Genomic DNA, 21683 nt, shown 5'->3' with positions numbered 1-21683 from the left:
AAACTATATCCAACAACAAACATTATTTAGATAAAACAATTAACCATCAGTTACTCTCAAGATCGACATAGGGTTACTGTTACAAAAAAGTGATCCATTATGTTCCAACACAAAATAGTATAATGATATTCGTTCCGGTGAACTTCACGAACATCACAACACTAGATGAGGTACGTATCTGTTTATGACCTGGTAAAATCCCCTAATTGAGGCACATCTATATCAGCTCGTTTCAATGTTATTATTCGTGTGGAACTATCAAAGTTTCGTCTATATTAACGTTATTGGAACGCAAATTTTAATAATCTTTTACAGACACGTGTGCACGAACGTAAAAAATGTTCAGAAACGTTACTTGCAATGACTCCTCAATTATCATTGAGGTATGACTTAATTTGTCACAAGAATAGAATTTAAAAGTATAAGTTTTTAGAAAAATGTTACTTACGTGGGAAAGTCTACTTTGGAGATTCTCTCTTTGGAAACCAGGACGACTTTCTATTGGATTCTACTGCTGATCTGTATTTTTGCTGTCGTCGGTAATGTTTGCGCCATTTACTCCATCTTCAAGAGGTAACAGTTAATTTTAATCCAATCAGTTTTTAATCTTATTGTTTTACAGAAAGTGTAAAATTCTCCAGAAGTCCTGCATCATTTCTTTAGCTCTGTCAGATATTTTCACAGCAGTAATCTACACCGTAAACAACTTAGACACCTTCTCTAGCCAGTACTATACATGGGTACATCCTCCACTATACAAAACCTGACGTCATCTTTACTTTATTTTTTTTTACAGAACTTGGGGGAATTTTTGTGTCACTTCATACCTATGGCACAAATCGCGGGAACAACGGCCAGTTCAGTTGCTGTATTGATAATCGCCTTGGACCGTTACCAAAATGTAATTTACGCCCTGAGTAAACGTTGGAATCCTTCAATTAGCATGTGCGTTTGCTACGGTCTGATCCTTTGGATAATGTGTGCAGGTACGTATTTATAATCTTTCAGCTCTTCTCTTTTCTTCTTCCACCACCATCTCTGTTTCTTTTCGCTTCCGAATCGTTCACAGACTTACAGTTTCTGTTTCTCTTTTTAGTTATCTCCCTTCCAATGTTCTTCTTCCATGATTTCTTCCCGATTGTTTTATATGACGAGGAGGAACTATGGCAAAGGGATTCGGCGCTGTGCGTGAGTCTCAAAAAATGGGAAATGTCAATTTACTATGGGATTGCCTCAAGCGTGATCTACTGGCCACTCTTCTCTGTTTTCGTTTGGTTCTACTATAACATCGCTAGATTAATTTGGAGACATCGTAAACCTATATCTCAACCGACTAAATCTTGCATCTCCAAGAAAGAAAAATGTGAAAATAAAAAAATTAGATCGTTTAAAGTCGTCATATTTCTGGTGATTCCTTTTGTACTTTGCAGATTTCCTTATCAAACTATGTTCTTGTTTTACAAACTTTACGAATCCGGAGATTCCAGTTATGTCGATTCATTGTGGAACCTCTATTTTTCCTTAACTTGTCTAAACGTCTTCAATTGTGGCCTAAACCCATTTTTGTATACTTATTTGCACCAAACTATATCGGGACTACAATTTGCAGAAAAACTTATCAGAAAAGTGTTTTGCTTAGAAACAGTTCAAGTACAAAACATCGAGAAACCCAAACTACAAACTAAAAGAGTCCAATTTGTTATCGACGAATTGTTACAAAAATAAAATTTAATTGAAACCTATTATTTCCAGTTGTCTGCTATCCTCTATACCAGTACTTCGAATACCATCCAATAGTGATCGTCTCGGACAATGTTCGTAATCCAAACTGTCCCATATTAGAAAAGGCTGCGATGTGCGTGAGCACAGTCAAACCCTCAATGGCTGTCTACTTCACACTGCTTTACACCTTCATCTTTTGTCCATTGATCTGCATCTTCCTTTGGTTCTATTACAAAATCGCTGCTTTGATTTGGCGTCACAGGAAACCTGTACAAAGTCACCATGGAGACAAAGCCGTCGAGGAATCGGAATCAAATACAAGGACTACAGAAATCACTACAATTGCCGAGCCCAAACCGAAGCCTAAAGAAATAAAGAAAAACAAAAACGTACAAGTTGAAAGGAAAATAAGGACGTTTAAGATTGTTATAACACTGATGCTTAGTTTTTTATTATGCAGGATTCCGTACTTCACACAATACATGTACAAGTTGTGCAGATTTGAAAGTAATGGGAAACATAATCACGTAACTTGGAACATTAACTACGCATTATTATCGATGAACTGCTTGAACTGTGCTCTTAATCCTTTGCTTTACACCTTCATTAACGAAACTATCAACGTTTGCAAGAAAATATGTGACTTCACCTATAAGATTGCTTGTTGCTTTTGTATCACGTCCGAATTTGACGATTTTGAAAGAGATCGACATCCTGTTGTTGCACAATATCTAGATCACAGGAAGTTGAAGGAAACAACTGGAGAGGTTAAGAATTCTAAAGTTAGATTTAAAGATGTCCCTCCAGTCGAGGGCGTCTCTTCCAAATCTTCACAAACACACAGATACTAATTATATTATATGTTGTATGTTTAATAAATGTTTGTGAGTAAATACAAAGCAGTTTTATTGTTATTTAATAAAGAGAATAAATTACTTTTCAACCTCTTGGTTTAAATCAATTTTGTTTCTTTCGACGAACTTGTAGAACTCTTTAGTGGAGGTGTCGATGATGTTGTTCAGTTTTTCTCCTGCTGGAGTGGTTAGTTCAAATTTCAGAACGTTTTTACATTCTTGTAAGCAACGTTTGCATTCTTTCAGCATAATGATTATCGACTTCACCCTTGTTTTCATGCCCAAATCCCATTTTCGTTTGATTAAAATCATATTGGCCAGATGAAGTTCATGCAAAATCACACCAGTGTATAAAGGAAGTCTGAAAAATATTTTATATATTATTGTAAACAAAAAAAGAAAAAGATTTGAAGTTGTACCTGGCATTTCCTGGATCTATTTTTTTAGTAATTTCTAATAATTCTCTGCACATAACAGCTTTTTTGACAAGACAATCATCTGTGATTTGATTGGGCATGTAACCTTGTTGATAACCATAAAGTTGAATTAAAGAATGTTTAATTGAATATGCATGATAGTGGTTCGGGTGGAGGAAGTTCAAAAGTTTAGTCAAAAGTGTATCCAATTCTCTTACAGTTGGATTTGACAACTGTACATTATCCACTTCTTCTCCTATTTGATTCGTCTAAAAATGAACATATAAATATAATAAATACAACTTTTAAAATGACGTTACCAAAAAGTAGACTTCCTGATTGGTCAACTTAACATCACACTTATCACAAGCCCATTCGGTGTTATCATCCAAAGGATTCAACGGCAATTGAATACCTCCACAAGGCTCATCCGGATTCATACCCATGCATTTCAATGCACTCAAGTAGGTACCAAGTTCCGTGGGATCAGAACATCTCTGGCATTTGCACGAAAAGTACTTCGTTTCCCTCAAATGCTCCCTTCTAGCTTGAGTGCCCCACAACGCATGGGTGTACATCGTGGTAATGTGGTCGCCTTTTTTAATAGGCAAAGCTGCTCTGATCGTAATCTTGTAAGAGCCGGCCGCACCGTCGAAGATGTGAGCAGTGTTGGGTAAACAACTGTGCTCCATCAAATAGGCGGTGGGGTAAATCGCCGAAACCTCTGCATCCTGGTTGATTTCCAAGGCGTTCACGTCTATGATACCGCACACTTTGTGGATCACTTCACGGGACACTTCCGTCATGACTTGTTTTCCTGTGCGCCCCTCCAGGATGCGCATCGGATCGAAAAAGTTGCTGATGAGATAGTCTGCGATTCGTTGATCCACGTCCCTGTTAATGCAAAACGGTTAACAAATCGTCAAGGAAAGTACAGTTCTTTATACCTGTAAATGTCGGTGCCCTCTCCGCGTTTATCCATGTGGCTTTCCATTTCTAAAAGTTGAGCGAATCTTTTCGGATGTCTTTTCTGAAGCAGTATGCATCTTAGGGCAAGAAGTGCGTCTTGACGATAGAATTCGTGCAGTCCGTTAATTGCGGAAACGTCCCTTAATCCAAGTACACAACATTCGTGCCCATGTCGTTCCATGTCTTTTAGACCTTCGCATCCTGGATTACAAATTGGAAAATCGCAGCCTTCACATCTCGCCGACTGTTCCCCGATAATTAACCTAAACAGATTTTATTTGTGACCATTAGTCATTTGTTAATGCTCCAGTTATTCTGACGCGCTATGAAATCAGCCTTGAGTACATTGCAATAAATGAATAAAGCAGCAGACGACGCCCACAATTAATATTGAGTCGGAGAAAAAAAATAAACCTACCGGCAACAACCGGGACAGGGAACAGGACCTTCTTCTACCATGTGGGGTCTGGGGCCGTAAACAAGGGGAAGTTCCGAGAGGATGATATCCCCCACTTTTAAATCTCTGGTAGCAATCAAGCATTTTCCGATTTCAGGATCATCTTTTATCTATAAAAACATAAACTTGTAATTGAGGTGCACACAGACCGACATGTTTATTTTAGTCACAATTATGAAAAAACATGGATTTTTAAAAATAGCATGTCGTGACTAATTTTTAAATTTAACTCCAGATTACCTCAATAGGTCGGCACAGATTTTTGTGTTCTTTCCAGTGTTTTTTCTGGTGGTCTTTTCCACAGTAAGACACTAATTTACAAGCGGAACATTTCAATTCCGCCGGTTCACTACACACCGCACACTTATCACTCATTTTCACCGTTTTACCCCTTTAAATAATTGCTTGGCCCCTTTAATTCTACTTTTAGGACGTTTCTAATTTATCATGCTGTAATTCGAGAGAACGACGGAACGAGACTCGGACGTGGACCTAGTGCGAATGTTCGACTAATATAAATAACTTTTTAGTGGGGAATGCACATGATTATTTTTAACACAGGAAAATCTTCGCCAGCATGGCTTAGTTGGACACTTGCCAGGGGATTATGGTCGATTTTTCTGTACTTTTACGGAATTTTCGTACGGTACTAACATTAAACTACACCGCACATTAAATGTGTAAATCGGTTTGTTTAACTGCGCTAACGGATGACGATAATTAAAGTAAATAGAACACTCTGTACGTAGTAATTGGTGAAAAATAAACGGGCTGTGTCACATCGCAAACTTTATTAACAAACAACCAACACTCGAACATTTTTACTGATACTCTATAATAATATTATTTTCACTCAACCAATTTTTGAACTGCGATTCATTCTCACAAACTTCTAAGTATATTTTTGACTGCTTCGAATCACTAGAATTGTACTGAAGTATGTGTTTATTCCCCTCTAAAATCGCCAACAATTCGTTAATATTAGAACAAACAGCCTCCTTCTTTTCCATGCTAAAACTTCTCTGCAACATTAACTTTTTCGTTTTGAAATGTTCGTTCAGCAAATCCGATAGATACACCGTCAACCTATTAAAAAGTTATTGTTTTTAAATTTGTGTGTTAATGAAACTGAAATGGTAAACATTACTTAGAGTTTCCAGGATCGATTCTCTTGGTAATGTCGATCAAATTCTCGCACATCTTCAACTTCTTTTGCAGAACTTCCTCGGTAACCTCCACCCTGTCATACATTTTGATCATAGAAAACTTCATCCTGTATACTAAATAATGATTGGGATTCAAAAAGTTCATAAGCTTTTCTAAAGTCTCCTCCATTTCCTCCAATGTAGTAGCATCTTTAACCATCACCTTCTCAACTTCTTTTCCCAGATGCTCGACGAACTTCATGATCTCGTTGTTAGGCAACAAAATTCCACATTTATCGCATTTCCAATCGGTTTCCTCATTGATGGGATCTAACGGCAGCTGCATCCCTCCACACGGATCAGTTTCAGAGCCGATGCATTTCAATGCGCTGACAAACGATCCCATCTCCGTAGGATCTTTGCATCTATCACAAGAGCATGATTGTATATATTTTCGTTGTCTTAAATCCAACCTTCTCGCATGCGTTCCCAACAAAATATCCGTGTATGAAGAGGTAATGTGCTCTTCTTTTTTTACCGGGAGAGTTGCCCTACAAATTTACGAATAACGTGAGGTAAACTTATTGGTTATAGTACCTGAAGGTAATTTGGAATTGATTTTGGACGTCCACTTGATCAGACGTGCAAGGAATACAATTGTGTTCAATATAGTTCGATGTGGAATAAATAGCTTGAGCAGAAACTTCTTCTATATTAATTTCCACAGAATTCGCATGAATTATTCCATAAATTTTATGTATCAAATCGCTTGGTACTGCTGGAAGTATCTCTTCTCCAATTTCATGCTCGTAGGCTCTGAGCAAGCCTAAGTAATTGTCTTCCACAAACTGAGCTTTTTCTTGAACGATTCTACAACAAAAATTATATATTTGTGGTACTTTATCAAACATATTTATACATTACTTATAAACGTCAGTTTCGCTGCCTCTTTTCTCCATATGCGACTGCAAGCTCATAACTTCCTTCCATTGATTGATCTCGAGTTTTTGCAGGAACAAAGTCCTCAAAGCAATCAATATATCAAATCTGTAATAATCATAAAAAGATACTTCTAATTGAGGTGGCCTCAGTCTCAAAACTTTGCACTCCATTCCATGGAGTCTCTCGTCCTTTAATCCTGCACACTCCAAACTGCAAATCGGCCACGAACATTCAGGACATTTGCTGCAGTCTGTTGTAGAAATTAATCTAAAAAGTTTGTTTTGGTTTTGCGTTAACTTTGTAAATAGGTTCTAACCTGCAACATCCAACACATGGGAATGACCCCTCTGATATTCTCAAAGTTTTCGGACCGAAAACCACAGGTGTTTCCATGAGAATAACTTCGCCTGGCTCCAAATCTTTGGGGGCTTTTAAGTATTTTTTACCTTCTGATACTTCCACAATCTGAAATGAGGGACATGAGAAAATTGAATGATTTTTTGAGGGAAAAAATGTACTTCGAAAGGTGTGATATTGCAAATTATCTTATGATTTTCCCAGTCTTGTTTTTGATGCTCCTCGCTACAATAAAAAGTTGATTTGCAAGAAGAACATTGTCTACTTGTTTCAGCTTGACACACTTCACATTTTCCTATTATTATAGTTTCTTCAGTAGTTTCCGTTGTTGTCACCCTCCAGACTACAAATAACTGATTTGTTTTCTGATTTTAAAGATTTGTTAATTCTTACATTGAGTAATGAACTGAAGGGACGGTTCTAAATATTTCATGTAAGCCATTCTTGTAGCGTGAAAATGATATCGTAATAATTCGTATATCCTGTCTAAAAAATAAACAACAACTTAATCTAACATATAATAAATCTATTTTAATATTACAGTTTGACTTCCAAAAAATTCTGTTTTATCGCAGAATTTTAAGTTTGTTTACACAATGTCTATTTCTAGTAAATAAATATTATAACATGACATATTTTAATTAATCTAAATTTAAGTTACTGGACGAGTCTAAAAATAGTTGATAGTGTGACTTTGAATGTTAAAGGTAGTACAGAAAAAAGGGACAAAACCATGCAAAAAATCAACCCTCAACAAATCTCGACGGTGACAAGACATGACAACAAAAATATCCACACTAATTGTAAAAAATCGACATGGATAATTTGTCAATACCCAATAATTTGTTGGACAGTTCGACAAACTAACATTAATAAAAATAGACAGGCGAGAAAATAAATTAGCGCCTAACTGAACATGCGCACAACCAGCAAAAAAAATTGTTTCCGAATTTAAACTCGTATGCAATTCGCATCGATTGTGATCGCGTGCTGCATTTCCACACATGCGAGTTTTCCGGGGTCGTTTAACCCTTTCGAAAGAACACAAATAGCTTCAGTTATTTCAGTCGGTATGAGCGCGTTTTAAAATTTCAATGTCCACTTTAACGTGCGTCAGTGTTACGACGTTAGTCATAATTTCTTCGCTGAATCTTGTCCTGTTAACCGGGATCATGATGCAGATGAAGAAGTGCAATGATGATGCGCCCGTCGAGGTGGCCGGGAACGTGGAGTTCAACAGGCTGTCGTCGTTGTTAACCCGACAAACCAAAATGTTGCGTCCGAAATTCATGGCGGCTTTGGTGGTGATGAAATACAACAAATTCCTATTAATGTGCGGCACCACGATTATCAGCGAACAATGGATAATTACGACGGCTCATTGTTGCAAATCGGTCAAAGATTATCCTCTGGTCAACGTTAAGGTGTCCAGCAATTCGGCCCGCTGGAAATTTGGTATACCGCACGACGTAATCGACATCGTGCCGCACGGCAATTACACCCCGAAAACCGTAACGCACAACATTTGCCTCGTGAAGGTGCGACAACCGTTCACAGAGACGCACGAAATTCCGGTGCCGATTGCCGGATTCACGTACAAATACGTCGCCAACTCCACGGCCCTGGCGCTCGGCTGGAACTCGCAGATCGACGAAGCGACGGACGACTTGTACAGCATCGATGTGAGACTCCTGCAGTACGACAGTTGCAAAAAGTACTTTCCGAACGCGGACATCGATCGGACGATGATTTGTGGGACCAGTTTGCAGGACAGCGAGGGTTGTAGTTTCGACTCTGGCGGACCTTTGTTCCAAGATAACGTCGTAATTGGGGTCGTTTCATTTGAAACAGACTGTGCGAATGGGATTTATCCGAGAGTTTATACTAGGATTTCGTATTTTGAAAAATGGATCAGACAAATTGCCACTTTTAGAAGGGACAAAATCGATGCTAATTTCAAGAATTGACTTATATCAATATTATATTTTTTTTTCAAGGAATTACAGGATTTGTAATGATTATTTTTTTTTGTATAAGAGATTAGTAAAACAACGTATAATCGAAGTAGTAAGAAACCGTCTTTGATAATGAGATTTTATACAATTTCGCATTTTAAGGAGTGGTTTCGTCAAGTTGTTGGCGCTTGTAGAGGGATTAATATTAATGTTAGTTTCAACATATGTAGTATTTTAATAAAAATCCTTATGGACTCGTAATGTTTTTTTTGTGGACAATTAGGTGGTAACCCCTACTGTAGGTTAATAAAACAACAAAGTACAATAAAAGTAGTATATTATAACATCTTCCATTCATTTTTGTAAACATAATCTATATAGCAGCTCGTTACAAAATGTGGCAATACTAAATCAAGACACTTTCTTGTCACTACATATGATCTTTTATACTTTTGACATTCTTACCTCTAGTTATATACAAAGCACAATGTGCGCAAAAATAAATTTACACATATTAATTTACTGCTGATAACAATGGCCACTCCCTCATGGCATAAGATAAATAAGGGGCACAACATGGCTTTGGTTCACCAGTAAACCAGGGTTAATAAATTATGTAATCACATTATTTGAATGAATTTTGATTGAAGAGAAGTCACAGGTTGGAGATAGAGAGAACAGAAAAAAATGTAACAAAAAATAATAAACAGAGTACACCAATTAGGCTTAAACGTTAATCTAGACTATCGTAAACGTCAAACATTCATATTATGGTGTACTTGCTCGTCAACATTTATTATAACAGTTACACAGATTTAAGCGGGAAAATAAACACGGCACAAAATATTCATCAAACGCATACCGTTACTGGTCGTTAATCATAAAAAATTGCCTACACAAACATTAATCGATATTTACAATAAAATTAAACTAATAAAACAGATCCGAGTCTGTCCGGAAATGACCCTTCATATACTCCAGATTACCTCTATAAAAATTTTCAGCCTTTTTTATATCTTAAGATTTTTTTCACATTTTTCAATTACTTACTTATATGGAGCCCTTAAAAGTACGAAAACTAGGCGCAACGCAATCGATTTGTAAAAACAAGCGTAATGAATTAAAAAGCCTATTTACGAACATAAACACAATAATATAATTGGGTCTGTTGCGTTGTAGCCATAAAACTAAATAAAAATGTGAACAGTCAACACTTACATATATGATATGGGTTTTCAAAATTTTTTTATGATTTTTTTTTTTTTCGTTTTGTTGGGCGCATCCGATTTTATCACAAAATATATGTTTATATGTTTTTTATATAGTCTAAATTAAGAACTAATAACTAGGAAAAAAAATTTTGAAAAAACCAAAAAATTTTGACACATCGATTTGACGACAACATGGAAACGAGGCCGGATTGGGTAGAACGTGCGCAGAAGGCGGAAACACAAATCAATAAAATGCAAAAAAAAGGAACAGGCCTCAAGTAGGTCAGAGACTGCGAAACAAATGAAAAGCCGACTCCGCATACGCTCCAAACCCCAATCTGGCGAAGCGACAACGGGCCACGGCGACAAAACAGAACTCGCACCACCTATTAGTCGCTGAGCCCTACGAAATGGAGGACGGCGTCCTCGACGAGCCGCACGGCCAAATGGACGACAAGCACGGCGAGCCAGGCGTGCCGGACGCGCCGGTGGAGTGCGACGTCCGCGCGCAGCGGGAGACGTCCTCAGTCGGCGTTTTGAGTGAGCGGCGGGTACTCCTGGTCATCGTTGAACTGGAAGGCGCCGCCAGTCGGAGGCGACTCAGTCGCTGCCGCCATCTCTCGCATCTTGTCCGATTCTACGCAACGCGTACACACGATTAGATTTAAAATAAAATGCAAAAACAAACTCGGCCAACAATATTTTGACAACCTCAACAACAGTTTCAAAACATAATTGGCCCGGCACAATAGGTTAATTAAGGCGGAAGAAAACGCAACAGGTGATAACTGAACGTGTTATTCCGCCTGGGATACATTTTGTAAAACGTAAAACGACTCCTGCAATTCGGACAGAAAGCGGGTGATAGAAGTCTCGATGAAAAGACATTTGAAAATGTGTGTAAAAATAACCGTTAATCATAGAACAAGCAATTTTTATTATACAATCTGGACAATATACGAATCACAAACGACTGTTCGTCACTATAATAATATAAGTACAAACATAAATAATATCGAAACAAACTGTTTTTTTTATCCCAATGTAATAATAATGCACTTCTATGACAAAATCAAGGTAACCCAGTTCTATTTTTATCTTCGTTTATCAACTACGCAATTACAACATTTGAATTGAAAAGAACAAAAAATCTTTGAAACTAGGAAACCGCACACTTATCAAACATCGAACAACCGCGGTGCAAAACGCACGCATCGTTTCAGTGCATCAACACTACCGGGACAAGGTTCCAGTGTGACTTCGTGCACGTACGCGGCTCCAATGTGAATTATTAAACGGGTTAAATTGAAGGTAATTTTTCGTTTCGTTCAATCGTAATTAATTCGACGCGACAAAGTTCAGTGTAACCGTGTGTAGTGTGTGAGTGCACGTTGTGATTTCGGCGCAGTTTAAATGTTTATGTAACCGATTTAATCGATGTTGGTGTTGTTTGGTTTTTGTTATCAGTGAAATGGCTATTTTTAATGAAATGTTACATTGTTAATCAACATTCCTTTGTGTTAATTTGCCCGATTTTAAGGTTTATACGATTGTTCCTTGCATGTAACCAATTGGAAAATAAAAATTATTGACTGTGGCGTTTTTAATCGTCCCCAGCATTTTCCCTTTCGATAAAAATGATAATCGACAGAATAACTCAAAAGTTGGTCGACAAAAAAACAGTTTATTTCGAACACCATATCAAAATTGGTAAATATAAATATCACAAAAAAAATCAGCGTGTCTTCTTTTAGTTTGAATAAAAGCGCAACATGCAAAGAGCAGAGCAGCAAACCGAAACCGCCACCACGTGATATTTAAACGCAAGAATTTTGATATGTCGACGATCTCGATTAAATTTGAAACCGATATCATCGAAGCAACATAAAACAGATTTGTTTTGCTGCCGTAAAAAATTTTGAATCGGATATAAACGAATGTGTAATAAAAATTAAAGTAAAATTATTGTTTTTATACTGACCCGTACCTGACATTTGGTCGGCCGGATTGCCCTTCACGATGCCAGCGTAGCTGCCTAGATTGGCAGAGCCTTGCGGGGAAACAACAGAAAAAATCAATGGGTTTCGGGTACGGTCTGGTTGGTGGTTACAGCTTTTTGTTGTGTTGGTTGGTTGGTTGGTTAAGGATGGTTTTTGTGTTTGTGTGGGGCGGGGATGAGAGCTTGTTTTTACTATATGTATTTATTTTTTTTTTAAAAACTGGACTCGGCACAAGGCAGGCGGATACAGCATTAACAAGTTCGTCGATTTTTTTAGATTCTCGCAAATTTTGAAATCGGGTTCTTACCTAAGATTAGCATCAAAATGAGGTATTTTTTATTTATCAACGGGTCACGTCAGAAGTAGTAAATGTTGCACATGCCACATAGCAAGTCACAACGGCAAAGGTAGCAGAGATCAACACGGTGCACTAGCGGTATTCCTCTATATCCTGGGTAAATCCAGTCTAACTCTATTAAAATACATTGTCAGTTTATTGTCCTTCAAGGATAAATGATGAATATTTTGTATTATAATAAACCTTGTTAGTTTAATAAAACATCTGTATTAAATTTAATAAATATTGATATTTGCATATACTATAATATCAGTTAACAACTGTTTCCAACTTTTTATTAAAAACTTTGTTAGTTTCTACCGTTTCTACATTTTCGAGAATCCAAAAATCTATAACTCATTCAGAAACAAACGTGTTAACGCCGCACCAACCGTCAAATCTACAGGGAGAAAAAAACACTACTTAAAAAATGTGTGTTAAAACTCATGCAAAATCTCAAAAAATCGGGAACACTAGCACATTACATACTGGTTACTCTCTGAAGGTGAGGAATACTGTGTACTAAACTATAAAAAACAACACAAAAAAAAGGTTACAAGAGGATAGATCTACTGTTTTAAACGAAAGGTATACTGTCGGCACTGTTTTATCGTAAGAGGACCAAATAATTCAATCGTCTCACTTTTTCAAATGCCTTTTATTGTTGCAAGACTTGAGGACGACTCTCAAACAAACCTAATACACTAGTTTTATATTTAATTTAAAAAAAAACATCTTTGGAATCGTCACTAGACGGTTATAAAAAAGGGACAGAATTCGCCGCGTCGGGGTGCGCGATGAACAAGAAAAATATCACAGATGAGGCAGCAGAAGTCTTTTCTTGTTCATCACGCGCCGCTACGCGTAAACAAACTCATCGCTCCACACTTAAAAACAACTAAACAGAAACAAATAGTAGTAAATAAATAACGGTCCGGTCGGACCAAGTGGTATATATTTTTGGAAATTTTAGGTCTCGGCTTTACCTCCTTCAATATTCCTCGGTTGAGATCGATCGATGTCCGACTCGGAGAATTCGTCTATGCGATGCTGCTTGTACAACGTCAGGTCACCGCCGTCAGCGCTGTCCATGTTGTATACGAACAGCATCCCATCCTCTGTCGCCACCAGCAGTCTCAACTGATTCTGAATTCTGCAGACAATCAACAACAACAATATGAATAACGAATATATGCACGATTTTTGTAGTGAAAACTTTAGCCGCGTTGGGCACTTTTTGGTAGGGGAAAATCTTACGGGTTCGCGTCACCGAGATGCTCATGAATTGGGCACGCGCAGTAATCTATACGCCTTAGATACTTTTTGGATGGGTGAAATCTCGTGCGTTCGCGTCACCGACATGTCTATAGCTGTATATCTGTAGCTATACAGCTGACGCTGTGTATATCTTATAAGTGAAATTGAATAGATTTAGTGGAAAATTCAATGTGTATATACTGTGCATTATTGAAATAGTGTTTTAGTTTGATTATTAATTGAATGGCCATGTCCAATGATCGAAAACTCAGTACTACAAAATATAAAACGACAATCGATGCCGTTTTTACGCGATACTAAGATAAATTTGACTCAAACATTTTCATTTTTTACTTTAGTTACCATAAGCCTCTTGTATCTTTTTTAGAACAAAATGAAATAATTGAAAGTACAAAAAGTATTGTTGAAATTAATGATGACAATGACGCAAACAATTAAAATAATGTTAAAAATCAAGTACGTTGAAATTTAAGTAAATACAAATACTATCCATAAATAATATGATTGTTATTTCTATTGAATTGTATTTATATTTTGTAATGATCTTGTACAGCCCATAATATATCTGAATAATAAAAAATGTTGATAATCTTAATTCAAATATTATGAAATTTCAAATTTTAATATTAAATTTTCACTTCTATCGGCAGTCTCTGCCAATTTTAAATTTTTTTATATTTTTTGTCCTGAATCAAGAAAACTTTGTCTCTTATTGTCGGTTATTTGAAAATTTTACGAGAACTTATTTGTGTAGTTTAAAAAGGTAAAAATTTAATGATGGTATTTTTATCCATTGTTGTTAAATAATTTAGATGTTTTGATAATAACTAAACTTTTGGTATTATTTTAATATTTTTTACCTTAATAATGCTATAAATATAGACTTTCAATTAATACTAACCATGTAAAGTTTTTATTTTCATTTTCAAAAAAGTTACGATTAAACCATTCTAGAATAGCTTTGTCGACTTTTTCAAACATAGGTTTTCTCACGGGAAGCCTAGTATCAGCATTATCATGGTAGGGATTGTCTTTAAGACATTTATTTGGAAAAACCCTTAATAAAATGTACTTCCATTTAGAATTTAGGATGATGTAATCAAGTAAACACCATCAAGTAAATTGTAAAAGTTTCTTGCATTATTCTAGTCAATCGATAATTGGTCTTAGAATGCCAGAAACAGAGAATGCCGTTCGAACATAAGACAGGTATCAACGGAAAGGAAAGACCTCGAGAAGTCTTGATAACTTGTGGCAAATCATGGTTCGAGTTATCGAAGTTCGACTGTATATACATTTGTTTCTTAATGAATATAGACACTTTTTGATACAAAATTTTTCAAATATTAAGTATCAAACATGCAAAATTGTTAATATCTAATGATTTTTGATATTTGCGTCCTCTGAAAGAATTTCAAGAAATACTATTATCCTTTAATTATGATTGTTAAAATTTTGTAGGATCATATTTATGATTTCTGTACCTTAATAATATTAAAAAGTTAATATTTATATCAATTGAAATTGTTAAAATTTTAGATGTTAAATGTGAACAAACAAAACTAATTTGAAGTTTGATTTATAATTTTTTTCTAAATTTTCATTTATTCATTTTTAATGATTATAGAACGTTTTCATACCTAAAAAATATTACAAAATTTTCCAATATTGTAAGAAATATTGATTTTTTTATTCTGAAAACTTGATTTTTCGTGAATTTTAATAATTTTATCTCTAAAAATTGTGTCACAATTAATCTTCTATAAAAATGGATTGAAGCAAGACGTGTGGAAAGTTACTTACGTCACTATGCTTATGACGTTTCGCACACCGGAAATGGGCAGGTGCGCAGTCGCGAACGCTCTACCCTGGTTGAAAACATCAGTCACTTGGGTGGGCAGATAATTGGACAGATAGCCCATCCAACTACTCTCGTCCACGCTACGCCTCGGGCTAAAACGGCAAAACAACAAAATAAGCCAAACGAAAGAAAAAACAACAAATTATATATTATATATCGAAACCGGTACCAAAGACTAAGTTAAAATATAAAAAACATATATAGAGACATCACCTTGATTCACCGTTTTCAGGATCGTACCTGTCCCGGGGTTCCTCCAGCTTGAACACGTGCACCGTTTCAGTGTTGCTGCTGCAGCCGAGGAACTGGCCGCACATGCTGAACGCCAGACAGCTGATCGCGACGCACCGCTTGACGCCGCGCCGGAACTCGTACAGCTTAGCGCCGTCGGCCACGTTGAACACGCGGATGACGGTGCCCTTTTCGGAGGCTGTCGCGATCCGACGGCCGTTCGGACTGAACGCGAGTGCAGCCAACGGACTGTCGTGCGCCGGTATCATAGTCTTGGCGTGCTGCAATTCATTTAATGCATCAATTAATAAAATAAATATTTACGGTGAATATTTAAGGAAATAATTACCAGATTGTTCGCATCGAAAATTTGCACCTCGCCGATCGACGACGAACCGGGATATGCCAGATAACAGTTCTCGGTGTTGTTGATCGTGAGGGCGCAGAGGCCCGAGGGATTCGGGGGCGTGTCGCGTATCGTGTGCAGCACCTTCATGTCCCGAATGTTGTGTATGTAGAGGGCTTCCTCCAGACATACCACCAGACGCGCCCTAAGCACGAGTATTAGATAAATTATGGATTTAAAATCATTATGTTATTATGTGTTACCTGTTAAGTTTCACAGCCAGTATAGTATTGCTATAGGAGTAGTTGCAGATCTCGGTCCCTTTCTTAAAATGGCAAACCTTGAGTTTTCGGGGGGCCGCGAGTGACACAACGGCGACAAGACTGCTGCTGAACAGCCGCTCGACAACGCACGAATCTTCAGTTCCGTTGCTGTAGATCTGTTCGAGCTGATCGACATTATTCAGCGAGAACAGCCTGTAGCCGTTCCTGCAGCCCACCGCCAACGACCTAAATTCATATACACATATATTTATAAAATGCAATCTCATAAAATGAAGCATGGTATAAAGCAACGAACAGAACATATTTAAAAACGATTAATCCTTAAAATCACAATTTATACACACTCGAATGAAAGTTGTTGAAATTTTTGCTGATTTTGTCTTTTTACGAAATTATTGGTAGTATATGGACTTTTTTTTCAAAATTTTCCACTTCTTTCCATACTTTTTTACTTTAATTTTTTTTTCCTATAAGATTTGTTCACAACTTATACTTAATTTTGCCATTAAACTAAAATTTTAGAATTTCAAACAAGAAAACTTTCCAGTCAAATTGGTTGACTTCATTTTCTCAGAAATTTTCATAATTGATATTTCATGATTTTGGATATTTTGTAATTTCATTACACTTTTGTTTATTTTAGCCCTTTAACCTTGGTAATTTTTTTATATCGTGTCCCAAAAATGATGATTTATATTATTTTTTTTCATTTTCACCTTTGAATTTCTAAAAATTTAAATTTTCAAATTTATATTATTATATTTTTTATTTATTTATTTTTTTTACTTATCATATTTCAAAATTAATAATTTTTTTTTAATTACTAGAAGTACAAAATTTGAATTAAAAGACATTTTGTTCATTACAAATTTTTTATTTTACATGAATTTGAAATTAAAATTAAAGTTTCAATTAAGAAAATTGTCTAGTTAGATTTTTTATGACTTCATTTCCTTACAAATTTTCACAGATTTTTTCTTCATTTTTTGTTGATTTATATTATATATGTATACACAGGATTATTGATACACAGTAGTGGTCATTACTATAGCAACTTTTTAACACGTTAAATATTATGGCCATAATTATTGGAAATTAGGGACACACATTGGGAGAATTTTTCAGCTTAGGATGATTTGAATTCTAAAGTAATATTAATCAAAAATTATATGTTTTAATGTACATTCTACACAATAAAATGACTTTGCATACAAATCGTAAATATCCACTATTTTGAACTTTTTGCACGTTTTTATACATTTACTTCACACTGCCGTAGACTACTCTATAGAATTCATGTTTTCATCTTTTGATTAAAAATGTCTATTAATCCCATGGAGGGCACGAAACCACTAAAAACTACGGTGTTAGCCTTTCCGATTTTCGACGAATGCTTCAGAACAACGAAAGGCTACTACAGCTTTTGGTCTCCACTACCTTAAGAAACCAACCAAATTGCTATGGCAGTTTCCTTTCTAATCGACCTATGAAGAAATGAAAATGTTAATGTGTGAACCATTCGGAGAAGACCTAATGCTGGTCGCTTAGTAACCGCATATCTTAATGAGATTCAAATCAGACGATTTTCCTGGTCTACTCGAAGTCTAGATTCAAATTCAGTAGAACATATTTGAGATGATAAAAAATAAATACAGAGACATGTACCAGCTCCAATGAATTCCAGAGGACTTCCAGAACCAAATACTGACGAAGGAATACGATAATCTCACACAGGTTTGTTATTTAGAATGAATAAAGCATTCGCCATCGTATGCAAACTATTATTGATGCCAGAGGAGTAAACACTCATTACCAAAGCCTTCAAAAACGTTTATTTTAAAAATAAATGCTTATAAAATAAACATTCAAAAATTACAATGTGTCCATTACAAATAAACACAAATTATTACATAAGTTAATAAATTATGTTTAAGAAAAAAATAATAAACATTAAAACGTTATTTTTTAATGCAAATTTCAAAGTAACCCTAATTTAACGTTTGATGGTGTATTTTATTTATATGAATTGTTAAAAACAATATTAATTTACTAATATTGTTTTATACTCTATTCTAGAAACAGATATTTTTTATTCTATAAAATGTTACGTATTTATTATAAATTAAACAAGACACCAATACAGCAACTTCAATTTTGAAAGGAATTTTATTGAATAAATGAGTAACGTTTAATATAACATTAATACTTTGTTACAATTCCAAGCTTCTTGAAATGCTATAAAGAGTTTAAATTTGTATAAATTTTACGTCGAATTTAGTTACCAACAAAATATTTACATCCGCTTTGAGCTTCTAATTTTACTGCTGAAATACATTTCTTAACGGCATCCTTTCTTTAATATATGGTAGCAAATTGTTATTTACTGTACATAAATCGGTTTCAGTCTTTTATATTATGAAGATGAAGAAAAAAATCAAATTATTTAGTCGTAAAATCTGAACAATTCCTATTTGACTGGATAACGTTGAATGATATTTTTTCAAACATTTTGACCAAGACTCATTTCAAAATAATTACAATAAACAAAAGTTTGCCAATAGATAACCGACAGAAATCACTACTTAGCAATGAGCAAAATGTTGTTTTAATTTTGTCATACAATTATACTGACCAACTGCATGGAAGATACAATAACAGAAAAAATAAGAAAGAATATAGATATTGGCTTCCAATTCAAGAAGGACCTACTTTAACAAGTTACTATATTTATGACTACTACTGTACTTATTTGATTTTTACAAAATTTCTAATTTTCTTAGAATGTATATGATAACTTTCATGTTTTTTAATACTTTTCAACTTCCAAAAATTTACAGTTCAAATCAAAAAATCACAATTTAGTTTCTTTTCACATTCGACTTGCAATTTGTCCAAAACAATTCCGATGACTTTTTTTATAATTTTTTCTACATTTACCTCTAAATTTTTAAATATTAGATTTTCAATCAAGAAAACTAAATTTTTGAGAATTTTTCATTTTATTATGTGTAATGTTAATTCGAATTAACTCGATTCGATTATTAAATTATCATTAATTTTAATCATGTACCATCCACAAAATTTAAAAATAGAATGTTAGCCAAATATTATAATTTTACTCTTACACACTTTCACAGTAGTTTTTTATTGTTCATGAGTTTTAATTAATAAATTTTGTCGTTCAAAAATGTTAAAAATTTAGTATTTATGTCAGGAAAATTTATTATCAATTAATTTAATTAAATTACAAAACTTTTACTGTTTTTTATTCAATTGTTAAAAATTTTAGAATTTTTGTTGATTTATACTGTATATTTTTTGATATTAATATTATACATTATTTTGATATATGTATTGTATATTATCGTACAAAATCTCAATTTTGTCAGTAGTGCATATCTGACAATTTTCTTTTTCTTGGGAAATTTGAAAATGTAAGAACCTATTTCTTACAGGTAGCTGGCCTTTTCCCAGGTCAGAAAAATCAATATGCGTTTCGAGGTATTGATTTATAGCTTGTTATCGAGGGTCAGTTTTCCCCTTGAAGAAATCACCCTCTACTAACAGCTGATATCGATTAAAGTGCAGAAATAATTTTTTATTTATCACACGTATCGTTTTGTGTAAACAATCGAGATAATGAGCGCGTTTCTAATCTGGTAATTCGTGAGAAATACGTCTTATTAAACGTCAACGTACTTAATAAAAACTTTTATTGTTACGATTTACTGTGTTCCCAATATCAAAACGATTTTTCGCGACGCACAACAAAACAAAACCAAAGATAAAAACGCAGATCATATGTAAACAATTTTGCAATTCACGCACACACATATTTCGGCGACTTCACCTTGTCCATGAGATTTATGATGCATGGACAATGAGGTGCGGATCGGGTACGTTTGACGGCCAAAAACAAATCGTTGTTTTTATATTGACTGTTGGAAAAATGACGCGCAATCCGTGTAACACGTGCAACGTTTGTTTGCAAACAAATTCGAAAATTGCGCGCATTACAATTGCACAAGTGTTTATGGGGAAACAATGAGTGTAAATTAGAAATCTGCTTAAATTTCGTTAATTGCACAACCAAATTTATACGTGTAAATATTAATTTGAATTTGCTTTACTCTGAAGCATGATAAAAGACATTTCTATGTGATGAATGTTTAAATCTGAAGAACAAAGTGGAATTGCACAAAGTCTGATAAAAAATAGCAAATTTTACACTATTCTAACCGATGACGTTAATAAATAAAAAGTTCGATTATCAAGGCCATTAATCTAGCCTAGTTTGTTAATTTCGTTTTTAACATCCACTATCAACAAACGAAAACTAGAAATAGGTGGGTGTTTTGACGGCCATTGTGGCGTAATCATCAAATTTTTTAAAGTAGTGGTAAACATAAACAGAAAGTTGGTAATGAACAAGTTAACATTTCGCCTAAACTGTATGTTATTAAAAATGGGTTAAAAAAACAAATCGTAGATAAGTTAAGTCTTTGTCCGTCCGATTAGAAAACCAGTTTAACCACGATAAAACAAATCTGTAAAAAACAATCCAGAGGAGAAAAAATGATCAAAAACAAAACCAGCGCATCGGAGACATGATACGAAAATTCAAGGATTTCAGTTGCGAGGTTGAAAAAATCTATCGAAAACGGTGCGACAATTGAAATTCAATCGCTGTTATACCATTGACCCACTAACTACCGCTCAGTAACAAACCGAAGCAATCCATCCGGGCTTTTGAACGCGTCTCTTGAAAATCCTTTCTCTTCCAGGTTTAAAATGCGAAAAATTGCCTCGCTGCAAACGTCAATATTCTTTGTTACACTCATTACTTAACATTACGCAAATCGTCTACAATACTGCAACAGTGAATCAATTGCTTGCACTTACGTGACGTCCTGGTTAAAATTCACGAAATAGTTCCTCGATCCATTGGATTCGGACAAATTTGTGTTATTCATGAGTCTTTCGGTTTGTTATGTCGTACGAAACGACACAGACACGCACACAAAACGACGGAGACACAAAAACTCGGCGCTTCTATTGGATGTGAATCTGCTCTTCGATCACTGTTCTAGTGCCAAACAAAGCTGACCTTCGTTTCTGTTCCGTATACAAACACTAAATGTCTGCCATATTGTGAGCTTTCGTTAAACAGCTGATGGATTCTTCGTTTTGCGCAGTCGCGGTAAGCTGTGGGTGGTACGCACCGTTTTGAATTTTATTTGTTTCTGAGTATTACTGAGAATTTTTTCAATTTTCGCAAATATTTAATAATAGTAATATGGACACGTGAAAAATAAGGA

At 35.1% G+C, this 21683-nt stretch overlaps 3 protein-coding genes across 11 annotated transcripts; 1 reads left to right on the top strand and 2 right to left on the bottom strand.

The window, feature by feature from the left end:
• The first annotated feature begins 44 nt into the window (after nt 1-44).
• On the top strand, nt 45-2644 carry LOC109594622 (G-protein coupled receptor 83). 2 transcript variants are annotated; one of them, XM_049970682.1, is made up of 5 exons: nt 45-170; nt 434-573; nt 623-740; nt 797-986; nt 1753-2644. In XM_049970682.1, the coding sequence occupies exons 1-5, from the start codon at nt 123-125 to the stop codon at nt 2571-2573; spliced, it is 1317 nt and encodes a 438-aa protein (XP_049826639.1). In that variant the 5' UTR covers nt 45-122; the 3' UTR covers nt 2574-2644. The 2 variants fall into 2 exon arrangements, with proteins under 2 accessions (XP_049826639.1, XP_049826640.1); XM_049970683.1 differs by having other exon boundaries at nt 1097-1813.
• LOC109594647 (SET domain-containing protein SmydA-8-like) lies at nt 2589-5056 on the bottom strand. Its single transcript, XM_020009880.2, has 6 exons — nt 4659-5056; nt 4380-4528; nt 3940-4224; nt 3313-3886; nt 2996-3261; nt 2589-2937 (listed from the first exon to the last, which is right to left on the bottom strand). The coding sequence occupies exons 1-6, from the start codon at nt 4791-4793 to the stop codon at nt 2655-2657; spliced, it is 1692 nt and encodes a 563-aa protein (XP_019865439.2). The 5' UTR covers nt 4794-5056; the 3' UTR covers nt 2589-2654.
• A 138-nt stretch (nt 5057-5194) lies between these two features.
• On the bottom strand, nt 5195-21544 carry LOC109594650 (WD repeat domain phosphoinositide-interacting protein 2). Of its 8 annotated transcripts, none has more exons than XM_049970678.1 (13): nt 21268-21544; nt 16345-16590; nt 16085-16286; nt 15718-16016; nt 15447-15596; nt 13352-13518; nt 7256-7348; nt 7024-7205; nt 6822-6970; nt 6488-6772; nt 6161-6433; nt 5566-6114; nt 5195-5504 (listed from the first exon to the last, which is right to left on the bottom strand). In XM_049970678.1, exons 1-13 carry the CDS (start codon nt 21336-21338, stop codon nt 5240-5242), a joined length of 2931 nt encoding a protein of 976 aa, XP_049826635.1. In that variant the 5' UTR covers nt 21339-21544; the 3' UTR covers nt 5195-5239. The 8 variants fall into 8 exon arrangements, with proteins under 8 accessions (XP_049826635.1, XP_049826636.1, XP_019865446.2 ...); XM_049970679.1 differs by having other exon boundaries at nt 15745-16016; XM_020009887.2 differs by lacking the exons at nt 5195-5504; nt 5566-6114; nt 6161-6433; nt 6488-6772 and having other exon boundaries at nt 6832-6970; nt 7024-7087; nt 7147-7205; nt 21268-21527.
• Between the last annotated feature and the right edge of the window lie 139 nt (nt 21545-21683).

This window comes from Aethina tumida, chromosome 1 (genome assembly GCF_024364675.1).
Source record: "Aethina tumida isolate Nest 87 chromosome 1, icAetTumi1.1, whole genome shotgun sequence".
NCBI lineage: Eukaryota > Metazoa > Arthropoda > Insecta > Coleoptera > Nitidulidae > Aethina > Aethina tumida.
Note: the sequence above shows the minus strand (reverse complement) of the source record. Positions and strands in the feature narration are given on the sequence as shown.